Source organism: Planococcus citri, chromosome 2, assembly GCF_950023065.1.
Source record: "Planococcus citri chromosome 2, ihPlaCitr1.1, whole genome shotgun sequence".
Taxonomy (NCBI): Eukaryota; Metazoa; Arthropoda; class Insecta; order Hemiptera; family Pseudococcidae; genus Planococcus; species Planococcus citri.
The window spans coordinates 29,345,542-29,358,343 of NC_088678.1; the positions used below are offsets into that span (position 1 = coordinate 29,345,542).

Genomic DNA, 12,802 nt, shown 5'->3' on the forward strand with positions numbered 1-12,802 from the left:
GTTTTGAACGCAAAATTTTTTTTTGGTGTTTTTCTGCAAAAAAAACGTACTTTTTATTTGAAAAAATTGAAAAATTATAGAAAAAAACTTATGTTTAATCGAGAATTTTCAATAAAAAACAATTAAAAACCTGGAATGTTAAATTCAAACAATTCCTGTGTGTGATATGGCATTCAGAGAGTGACAACAAAAGCACCATTTTTTTAAGTAACTCCTACCCAACAATTTTCAGTACCCACCCGATGAAAAAAAAACAGTGTTACCACATCTGCGCAACTGAAATGTATAAAAAGTAGTGGAGTTATTGCGTTTTGCAAACAAAATCTCATTTTTTAATGAATTTAGCTCTAAAATCAGGCTTATTTTCCTCGATTGCGCTATGATATTCAACTGATGGACAAAATCTGACACCGGGAATGGATTCCTCGTTGAATTTTACATAAGGATAGATATCAAACTCAATTTTCGTAATTTTGGAGTTATTGCGTTTTGCTATCCACCTCCTCACATAGTACTTTTGCAGAATCGATAGACCATCAAATAATTTGAAAAGTTGAAAAATTGTCAATTTCGTTCGACAGATTTCAAGAAAACAGCAACTTTCAGAGTTTCACCAACTTAAATCGAGTGAGAAATGATAATTATCATGATCAGCAATAGCTTCAGCTCAAACCAAATTATTGAGAGTCGAGGATAGGAGATAAGATCAATCAAATCAATATTTTCAAAAAACCAATCTTGAAAATCGACTTTACAATAAGTCGATTGCAAAAATCGATTGAAATTCACTTCGAGAAAATCTACATAATTTCCACTTTTCAAAATATAGGAACACAATATTCTCAAAAACTCTATCTTCAAACCTCCTGCTTCAAAGTCGATCAATCGAACTTCAATCATCGATTCATTTGCAATTTTTGATCTTCCGGATCAAAAATCGATAAATTTGCGATTTTAAATTAGAAATGGGAAAAGCTTGAAATGAAATAGGTACTGCATTACAATTTGAAAAAGAAACGATAATTATTAAAAATCGATCAATCAAACCACAAAAATCGATAAATTTTCAATGTTTGATTTACAATTGAAAAAGCTTGAAATGAAAAATAAAATCAAACTTCAATTTCAAAAATAAACTTTTAGATCAAAAATCGATCATGATTGAAAATCAATCCATTTTCAATTTTCGATCTTCCAGATCAAAAATCCATTAATCGAATTCCAAAAATCGATAAATTTGCGATTTTGAATTAGCAATTGGAAAAGCTTGAAATGAAATGAATTGCAATTTCAAAAAGAAACGATCGTGATTAAAAATCGATAAATCAAACCACAAAAATCGATTCATTTTCAATTTTTGACTTGCAATTAAGAAGCTCGAAATGAAACGTAAAATAAAATTTCAGGTTCAAAAATAAACTTCCGGATCAAAAATCGATTGTGATTAAAAATCTATTGTGATTGAAAATCGACCAATCAAATCCCAAAAATCGATCAATTTGCGATTTTCGATTTGAAATGTTGAAAAAGCTCGAAACAAAAAATAAAATAAAATTCAGGATCAAAAATCGATCATGACTAGAAATCGATTAATCGAATTCCAAAAATCGATAAATTTGCGATTTTAAATTAGCAATTGGAAAAGCTTGAAATGAAATAGGTACTGAATTGCAATTTGAAAAAGAAACGATCGTGATTAAAAATCGATCATTTTTCAATTTTTGATTTGCAATTGAAGAAGCTCGAAATGAAAAGTAAAATAAAATTTCAGGTTCAAAAATGAACTTCCGGATCAAAAATCGATCATGATTGAAAATCGACCAATCAAATCCCAAAAATCGATCAATTTGCGATTTTCGATTTGAAATATTGAAAAAGCTCGAAACAAAAAATAAAATTAATTCCGGATCAAAAATCAATTAATTTGCGATTTTTGATCTCATACTCGTAGACAATCAAACATGTTCGAAATGAAAAATCAAGGTACAATTTTGAATTTTTTCTATCTTGGGCCGAAATTTAACTGGTAAAAATTTCTAAGAAATGAACTTCACATTCGAAATATTTGCTACCCTAGTGGGGTGTTTTTGTACGTTCTCTCGATTGAACTTTATTGTAAAAACTTCACCAATATAAACTTTCACGAACTGAACAAATGAAATGAAGCAATATGTCTATCATCTTCATTATCCTCAATTCTCAACAACTTCAGTTATTAAATTCTTATCGAAATTTCAACAGAATATACGATAGAAATAAAGCAAAATTAACATTACATTACACATACTAGAAGCACTAAGCTCGTAATTCTCGTATAATCCATAACCTAATACATATTAATTCAATATTATAAAATTTGAAAATACTTACACATAACAAGATTCAAGTTCTGAAACAGAAAAAATAAAACAAACAATTAGATAAATCGTTTTTTCAACAAAAAAAAACCATATAAATAATAGATACACAAAAAATACAATTCCATAACGTCGACAGGGGTAAAAAAAAAGCTGAAAATTCGACGCAGGAAAAAACTTCCTGCGTCTTTTTGTTTCGCGGAAATCATTATTTTTTTTTTCTCACCTCCGAAATTCCTCTCAATTTTTCTCCAGGCGGACTTCGACGAACGAAAAAGAGAAAGAGAAAAAAAAAAGGTAAAAACTTCTCATACTTGGAACTCGATTTTACGCAATAGTGTGAAAATTACGTTTTCCATCTTATTATATCCTTTTCCTGAAGCACATCGCAATATGTAACGGAATTTCGTTATACAGAGAAAAGGCCAGTAATTGTAAGGTTTGTCTTTGTCAAGAATTCAAGAGACGAGAAGAAAATAGGGCGTGAATTCAATTTAACGAAATTAATTTAATATAATAATATTACGTTAGAAGGGTTTTACGACGAAAGGAAGACGTAAGGAGAGGGGAATGATATCGAATACATCATGCGACGAGTTTCGGCATCCTTCTTCGGAAATTTTGAGCCATGAAAAAAGGTTGATGAAAGGAAAAGAACGCGGATTTAAAATTCTTACCGTGTAAAAAAATTGAGAAAGAGAAGAATAGCGAGTCGATTAAGTACCTCAACTGAGTAACCTTGGAGAAAAAATTACTCCCATGAGCTAAGCAATATTTACACAGTTTTAGCTGATCCGGCATAAAAATGCTGTATCTTATCGTATCGGTTTAATATTATGGTACATGGTTTTTCGTTCGTTCATTCGTCAAAAACTTATGGAAAAATACCGTCGAGAAAATTTTCCTTTCAAAATTAATCACATCAACGACGACGAGAATGAGAAGAAACCTGACGTGGAAAAATTCGTCTATATTTAACCCTCAAATACGTCAACCCAATTGGAATAATTTAATTTAAAAATGATACAATTTGATTTCGCTTTTATTCTCCTAAAATATTGAAGGTATAGTTTATGTCATCTCGCGTAAAGCTCGTTCTTGCAAATACCAGCATCTTTTCTCTTTTCGACGTTGTACGAGCATAGATATACCTTTAAATTTAATTTATCGCGTCTCTGGCTTCTCTATGTTGAAGTACCTCAATCTATACCTCTACTAGTATACTCATACAAGACGATAAAAATCTGCTCACGAGGCGGACGAGAGCAGCGAAAAGTCTCGTCGCGACGTCGAAAATTTCTGCGTCGTACCTTGGCTCGTTCACCGTAGTAGATACACAGGGTACTCGTTTATTGTACACGTAAACTTTGACAAAGCAACACGAGCCATATACTTAGGTCAACGTCCCTTTCGCTTTCGAACCCGACTCCGACGACTTCGACTTTCGCGCCACCGTCGTCATCGTCGTCGTACCCTGTTTTCTATATCTGCGGGGTTTATTTACCACCCCACCGTAAACCTAGCCCTCGTGTTTTACAGCACTCTTCGGTGCAGTACACTGTACCTATCTATGGTACTCGCTATATACACACGAAAAAGCCAACCTTTCCTCTTCCTTTCGTGTACTCTATACAGTATAAACTCGGTGTTATGCCTGCAAAACACCATCGTCGTGTTATGGCGCATAGTACCAGGATAAAACACCGTGTTCGTATACCCATAGTGTTGTACTGTAACTCTCTCCGACTACAACCACGACCATAGTGTGGCAGCTGGACTACATTATTAACAACAATCTCTCCCCCGAGTTTCTACCCCGACGGCGACCACCACCGCCTCCTCTACGCGAATTTTCCGCAAACGGAAAATTAGGGTCGGAGCTGACATCTGCTGCTGCTTTACCTTCGGAAATTGGTACCACTGTCGCCGCTACCGCCGCTTTATTTCGCGCCCCAGCCACCCTCCTATCCGCGTTAACCCCCACAATTCGATGTAGTAAGTTACATGTACCTCACCTATAGTATAGACTATAGAATCGTGTACAGCGTAGTAGACGCAGTGTAGTCTCCGAAAAACTATGTACGAGATGGAAATTCAACTATTTGACTGCAAGATTCGAGTAATAAGGGAGCTTGCGCTGCAGCAGTGGAGTTGTCTTTTATTTTCGATACCTACGTGGAAAATAGTATCAAGCAATTCTGCAGTTCGCGACCACAGCAAAAACCGTACAGAGAAACACCCAAATGCAGTATAACTTCATCACAGATATGCGAATTACGAATATCACGTGTACAAAGTTTATACTTACGAGTATGATGTGTTTTCTGAGTATCTTGTTTGAAGTAGGGAGGGAGGGGGAGGGGTCCCAAGAGACTAGAAAATTTATGGGCTAAGAAGAGAAAAGTTTTACGAGTAAAAAACGTACAAAAATTTGATACTCAATTCTTGACTTTCAAAATCGTTTATATTTGAGAACTAAGCAATTTTCAAAATATGAATTCACCCAAAAATAAGCAATTAGCAATGGCCTAGGACGATGTAGAATCTCAAATACTTTCTGCCATATCTCCACTCCAGGGACACCTCCGGAGCTAATTTTTTTCTGAATGGATTTTAACTCGAAATGAAGGTCTCCACTAAATTTGGTCAACATTTTATGAAGCATTTGTTCAACATTGCTGGATCTGAAAATTCGATGACAGTAGCAGAATGGCTCAAAACCACAGCTAATCCATTTCAAAAATTGAAAATAGGGTCTAACACTCAATTTCAGTGTCCTCGATTTTCTTTAACCTTCGTTTGTCGCGAATAAATGCTTCGATTACCTAGCGAGGAGTCTATGTCAAGGCTTTTTGGCCAAAGAATCTGCAATGATGTTAGTGAATTCATGTTTTCTTGCAAAAACGTGAATAAACTCAACATTGTCAAAATCTTTACACAGCTGAAGAATTTCTTTGAAGAATAAGAACTCATGATGCACAGGTTTATTGTGCGAGTTTTCCAGTTATTAGATTGCCAAAAGGAGCAGGTGTTATTGAGAGCTTTGATAGTGTAATTTGAACTGCTTAAAAGCTTCACCTTTTTGATTTCATTTTCCCTAAGTATTTCGAGGGCAGTACGAATCGCAATTAACTTTGCTAGATTGTTCGAAATTGGGTATTTTTTGTGAGAAATATGCTCAGATACGTTTAAGTCCAAATCTGGTGCAAAACAGATACCTATCCCTGCAATCACATTGGCATCTCCATTTTTGGAGCAAGCACCATCAGCAGTTACTCTGACGTAACCGTCTGTATCGAAATAAGGCCAATGCCTGGATTTTATTTTTCCTCTAGACACTTCATAGAAGTAACGGATGGTAATTCGCATTTAGACATTTTGTCACAAATTTTGAGAAGTTTTTTTGAGAAATTAAACTTTAGACTTTCCTGAGGAATCTGCAGACTGATGGTATCCGAAATGCCCCAGGCTTCATTGGGTTTGAAACCGAAAGATGTAGGGGTATTGTTTAATTCAAAATTCCAAATTTAATTTCTTAAAAATACGTCAAAAACTGGAAAATGAAATTCAACAACTGAAATTTTTCCAAAAATTTGAAAAAATTGAAAGGACATTTATAAATGTAATTACCTTACAAGAAATCTTGGATTTGTTCCTAGAACCCTTATTTGGCAACCAGGGTTAAAAATTGAAAAATTTTCCAAAAAAAAAAAAATCAAAAAAAATTTAATGGTGGATTTAAATTTCCACTGTTCGCAACCGCTCTTGCAGAAATACCCCCCCCCCCCTAAAAATACAAAACTACGATTTGGGGTAGGTATATTTCAAATTTCATCGAGCCTCTTTTCTCCATCAAAAACTACATTCAACAACCCACTAACTCACAAAATTAAATAGTAATTGCACATCTTTGCAGGAAAAAATAATTTTTCCAAATTACCAATGATTATGGGGAAAAAATGGGTGTTTGGCGAAAAAAAAACTAGACTTTCTAATACTTTTTTTTTGCAATTTCCATCACAATTTCACCAAACACAGGACTATTTATTTTTACTTTCAGAACTTGTCCAGTTTTTTTTTTGCGCTTTACCTGTTTTTTTTTTGATAAAGGGTCATTTTTAGAAGACCAGTGATTCTCTCACTCGCTCATGTCACGTACAACGGAAGAATCTGAAATTTGGTCTGTGGAACTTTCATCTCAAAATACCTCACCAACAAAAAAAAATTGGTCTCATCATTCTGTATCAAGAAGAACCATTCCCGGCTTCAAGTCTTCCCGGCTTGCTCGAAAGTTAGTACACGGGCTCCACCTGTAAAAGAAGGACCGTCACTGCATCAAACCACCCTCTCCCCCCCTTTTGGCCAAATTGTGAGCAAAAAATCAAAAATCATGTAGCCTTTCGTTTGTCAAGTTTTTAATAGCGATGATTTCAAATTTCAACTTACTTTTTCGATAGGAGTCTTCGAGTCTCATAACATAATGAGCTCTCAAATTTAAAAAAAATTGAAAAATTCATGTGACCTGTGGTTTTTTCAGGTTCTTAAAGGTGCTAATTTAGAATTTCAATTTTTTTTTTTTTTTTGAAAGGAGCTCTTTTGCTTTTTGAGCAAAGGCCCATAAAAGTCCAAATTTCAAAAATACTGAAAAAATCGTGTGACCTATGGTTTACTTGATTTTCAAAGGTGCTAATTTTAAATTTCGACTTGCTTTTTTGATAGGAGCGTCTCAAGCCCCACAAAAACCATAGATTTCAAAAAAATTGAAAAATTGGTTTTTGGAGGTGCTGATTTCGAATTTCCATCACTTTTTTTGATATCTCCAACTGAAAAAATGTTTCGCATAATTTCTCACCAAAAAATGACCTCTTTTTCACTACAAGGCCTTTAAAATATCGAAAACAAATATAGTCTAGACACGCCATTCGAAATTACAAACGTAATTGTGCTCTTGCTCCTCCTTTCCCGCTTTCTCTCCATCTACTTGTCATTTTCGTTACAGGTCATCCCGCATTTATTATGTATGTTTGTATATATGACACTGTACAGTACACAGTGCACTGCACTGCACACTATGTCACCCCGAAACCGAAAAAAAATCCTATATCCGCGTCGCAAAATCGTTCCTAGTAGATATATTTATTCCTTATCTATTTGGTATATCGGACACATCTACATGTAATTACTTATAACCCGCTAGCGTACTTCTATAATACGACATTATGTATATTATATGGCGGAGCGTATTGCGCGACACTACACGTACGTACGCCGCACCGTACGGTATACTCGGGCTGCGCTCCGCTCCGCTCCATTCCGCAACTCCGCCACACTCTTTTCGCCTTACTCGTACTCGTCGTATACTCGTACATTATATTCGACGTACGTTTTACGTATTATTATGCTAATTACGTATACCATTCTGCGCCCGATCTCTCACGCTGCGTTATATGTCGCGCGTTTTATCTTATTATACTATAGATTATTACGTTTTATATACAGCGCATATAGTATATTTAGTTCGACGATGAATTTACTACATATACATACGCAAATAGACGACACACATTCGCATATAAATATGCACACATACGACATACAAACGTAGTAGAGGTATACATACATACGCGGAAATCATTACTAATTTAGTTGCCCCACTAGGTGCTGCGAAGAAGACGCGACACGAGAGCTGGCGTACCTACCATACTACAGGGGGGCGCATGAGACACTCCGTCGCGCAAATACGAGGACAACCCTTTGAAACACGCCGAAGGCGAATATAAAGCTTTTCAAAATGCAAATGCACGCGTATCCTATCCTTCGCATGTTGTTCTATGGCAAGGTTTCTTCTTACCATTGCTCACTGCTCACTGCTTTAGGTATAGAGGTGCTCGGACGCGACACGACGAGACGCGACGTGCTATTATCGTACAAATGAGTGAAAAGCACTCGTTATCAAGCTTTTCTTCTTTTTCCTCCGCGAGAGAAAAATAATAACACGAATCTCGAATATTAAAATATTCTCGAACGAGGAAACCAAGCAAGGGAAAGGGGGTAACTTGAACGTAAAGCTCTCGGATAAAAAAGCTTTTTTGGCTCGCCGAATTATCTCGTTTTAAAACTGCTCGCCATGGTATTAGTCGAGATTTGGTTTTTCTTTTTCCTTCGATTGTTTTAGAAAAATGCGATAGTAGCGGGCGAGAAAATTAGAATTTACTGGAGGAAAAAGCTCGACATTTTTTTGAAGAACTCAATTATGATAACTCGACTTACTTCATTTCCGTGATATTTCACGGGGGGGGGGGGGGGGGGGGAAGAAAATTGGACACAATTTTCCCATTTTCAAAAAAATAAAAAAATAAAAAAAAAATAGAAAAAAACGAAAAAACATTTGAAATAAAATACAATACTTAAATACATAGAAAATTCCCCAATTAAGACCTATATTGAGGCAAAAAAATGGGGAAAACATGATTTTTGTCAAGAAATTCTTTTAAATGTTTAAAAGAAGGAAGGAGGGAGGGAGGGAGAGATTGTGCTTTGTTTTCAAAATTGGGTTGTGCTTTCTTTCAAATTCAAGTTGTGCTTTTTTTTCGAAATCGTGTTTTTATTTTGGAAATTGCGTTTAGCTTCTTTTTCAAAATTGCGTTGTGCTTTTTTTAGTCAAAATCACGTTGTGCTCTTTTTCAAAATTGCTGTTTTGATTTTCGAAACTGGGTTGTGCTCTTTTTTTAAAATCACGATGTTTTTTTTTTAAATCGCGTTGTGTTTTTCACAGTGTTGTCAGTTTAAAACAGTACTGTGTGTTTAAAACGTTTAAAACAGTGTTTTAAACGTCGAGAAAAAAACAGACAGTGTTTAAAACAAAATTCTGTTTAAAATGGTTTTTTTTTGTTTTAAACAAGTTTTATTTTCAACTCCAATTTCCTAAAAAAAACACGTTTTTTTTTCAATTTCTTGTTGAAAAAGTAGTGGAATTGAAGGAACTGAATTTTTAGATTTTCATTCTTCTTCCTATAATTTTTTTCAAAGGAAAATTTTGTGTTTTGATTTCAATTTTTCAATATTTCTTGAACCTTATAACTATTTTATGACGTTGCATCTTGAAAGTTGATGACCGGATAACATATATTTGAAAAACCGAATCCAAAACAAATGAATTTGTGTTAAAAACGTGTTTAAAACACATTTTAAACATGTTTAAAACACGTTTAAAACACATGAGGATCCAGCAGTTTAAAACCATGTTTAAAACAAAAAAAACGTTTTAAACAAAAACAACCGTTTGTTTTGTCTTTTTTAAAAAAAACCGTTTTTTTTCCAACACTGGTTTTTCAAAATTGCGTTGTGTGTTTTTTTTTCAAAATCTTGTGCTTTTTTTCAAAATCGTGTTGTGCTTCTTTTCTCAAAATCATGTTGTGCTTTTTTTTCAAAATCGCGTTTTCACTTTCGGAATTGCGTTGTGCTTCTTTTTCGAAATTGTGTTGTGTGTGCTTTTTTTTAAAATCATGTTTTGCTTTTTTTTCAAATCGTGTTGTGCTTTTTTTCAAAATCGCGTTGTTTCTTTTTTCAAAATCGCAGTGTGCTTTTTTTATAAATCACGTTGTGCTTTTTTTCAAAATTGCATTGTGCTTTTTTTGAAATTGTGTTGTGCTTTCAAAATCAAGATCATGTTCTGCTTTTGAAATTCAAATTGCGTTTTTTCAAAATTGCATTGTGCTTTTTTTTCCAAAATCACTTTGTTTTTCAAATTTGTGTTGTGCTTTTTTTTCAAATTCGCATTGTGCTTTTTTTAAAAATTGGGTTTCATTATTGAATTTGTACTTTTCTTTCAAAATCACGTTGTCCTTTTTTTCTCAAAATCGTTTTGCTTTTTATTCAAAATCGCGTTTTCATTTTTGAAATTGCTTTGTTTTTTTTTGAAATTGCGTTGTGCTTTTTCTGAAACCACGTTGTGCTTTATTTTTCAAATTCGCGTTGTGCTTTCAAAATCAAAATCGCGTTCTGCTTTCGAAATCCAAAATTGTGTTGTTTTTTTTTTTTGAAATTGGGTTGTACTTCTGTAACAAAATAGGCTACGCACACTTTTACCGCTGCGCATTGTCTAGTTTTGAATACTTTTGAAATATTTTTTGGAAAATTGTGATGGGTGGGGGGGGGGAGAAGGATCAAAATTCAACATTCATATCGAATGTTTTGTTACAAAGCTTCAGATACAACTTTCCACCCAAATTACACCTTGGAAACCGTGAAAAAATATAACTTTCAAAACACGTCAATTTCAGCTCATTCAAAAGATCTATTGAACTAAAACACACGTTTCGCCAAATTTAGCTTTAAAATTACTCTTTCAACTATAGGAATTCGATGACAACACGCCCTTGCAATTATTTTACACATTTGGTATTCGCGTAAACACATGTCTGGTAAAAGAAACTATACGTAGTACGTTGTACATATCTATTACGTATAGTAGATAAGTACATAGGAGCATTTTTAACGGATGTACGCAGTTTCGGATAAGCGATTATCGCGGTCTCTGAGGTCCAGCGGCGCTGATGGCGCTAGAATCAACAACGAACGTATTAATCCGAGTGCGATATTCTATTCCCTCCACATCAAAGTGTCATCTGGTCGACTACTACGAGCACGTTGAAATTCGATAAATATGATAAACAGACAGATAAATATGTACTTACATACGTATAAAAAGAGGTGAAAAAAATAACACACGTACGCGTAATCAGGTCAAATATGCGAGAGATTTTCGCGCGCGTCACTGGTACAAGGTGAAAATTAATGGAACCTTCGGGGTGGCGAAGCTAAGGCGCGCGTTTTAGGGGCTTGGCGTGCGTTAGGCGCCTACTGATTTACGCTTATCGACTGCATACTACATATAAGCTACGCCAGTTTAGAATTATCATTTTTCCCTTTCTTAACAGACTGATGATGGAGCAGCCGTGTCCAAGGTTATCTGTCGTTAATTATTATTACCGCGAGGAGTTAGTCGGCCAATTCCGGTAGCATTGAGTGCATTTTTCTACGGGCTTCGATTAGAAATCGCGCGATTCGTCGAGTCGATCGGTAGACCTCACGATGCATTCGAAGCGTAATTTCGACCAAAATTTTCATCATTTTCGCAATAATTGAAGGTTTTTGGCTGCAAAAGGTATAGTATTTGGTCAACTGTACCCTCTACGCAGAAAATCGCGTCAAATTCGAGTTCAGCATCCTCAAAAACATATCAATCGATAGGTCGCACGATATATCTACGATGTTTTTTTCTCATTGGAGCAAGCAGGGGGTGGGGAAAGGGGAGGGGTAAACGTCACGAAGGCGGTGTTCACCATCAGCTCGAAATTCATTTCGAACGTAATTTTCAATTTCGTAGCTCCGCTTTAATCAAAGCTGTTTTTCACTCGACCGTACAGATGAAAAAAATTCAACTCGAATTTGCAAACTTCACGCTGACTCATTTTTGTGGTTTTTTTTGTGGCGAATTTAAACGTTACCACGCTGTTTTTCAACTCGACGATGAAACGATTCCGGAAAAATGAAATATAATCGAGATTTTTACGTAGGTACATAGAACACGAAGAGAGGACGAGGTGAAGAAACCCCAGCAACGTGATATAGAAAAAAGCACGAATGAACGCGGGCTTCCGACGCGTGAAAAATTTCGCCAAATTTAGCTGCTCGTCGTCATCGTTCGTGTACGTACATATTTCGATAACGAATCGACTGTAAAGTGTGAAAAGCTGTAGACTAGCAACGTCGAGCAAGGGTGTTAACCGAAGAAAGGGGGAAATGGATTTACGTAAAAGATGGAAAATACACGTCGATTAGCGACGCAGCTTTTGCCTCGCTCGTTCGCCTCATCTTTCTCGCTCTCTAACCCTCTACGAGGGGTACGCTTATTTCCGTATTTTGGTGGGGAAACGCTTTCGTCAGCTCGAAACGATTTCCAGGCGAAGATTTTTTGAAAATACACAAGGCGAAGGCGAAGGGTTGCGTCGTGCTCGTCGTATACCACTTAAGGGTGCGTACGTATACATCGTTGTCTCCGACGCTTTACTCTCGTCATATTTCTTGCCAAAGAATTATGATACGTGAGTAGATTTCCCTTTGCAAATGTTGTCGCGTTATATGGCTACCCTTACCTACTACTCCTAGCAGCGTACGTTTGTATACGTGAAAAAGAAATACCTCACATTTTTGCGGTGGTATAACGAATCAGCTGCAGGAAAAAAAAGGTTCTCCGGTATAGTTATTGGTATCGCACAAACGTACGTACGAGTATAATGCGTTTCAAGTGTAAAAATGGTCAATATGCCTATAAGTACATACGTGATAATAAACACTCGTATAGTTCAACAACTCGTTCGTACTCGCAACGATGAAAAGAAAAAATGAAGAGCAATTAACCAGCTCTAATCAGCAGTATCTTT

At 35.6% G+C, this 12,802-nt stretch overlaps 1 protein-coding gene across 4 annotated transcripts in view; it reads right to left on the reverse strand.

The window, feature by feature from the left end:
• LOC135835356 (brain tumor protein-like) overlaps positions 1–12,802 on the reverse strand; it is a 120,426-nt gene that overhangs the window by 23,901 nt on the left and 83,723 nt on the right. For all 4 annotated transcript variants that reach the window (XM_065349574.1, XM_065349572.1, XM_065349570.1 and 1 more), the window contains one exon: positions 2,371–2,389. In XM_065349574.1, coding sequence (XP_065205646.1) covers positions 2,371–2,389 — 19 coding nt within the window. The remainder of the gene's footprint in view (positions 1–2,370; positions 2,390–12,802) is intronic.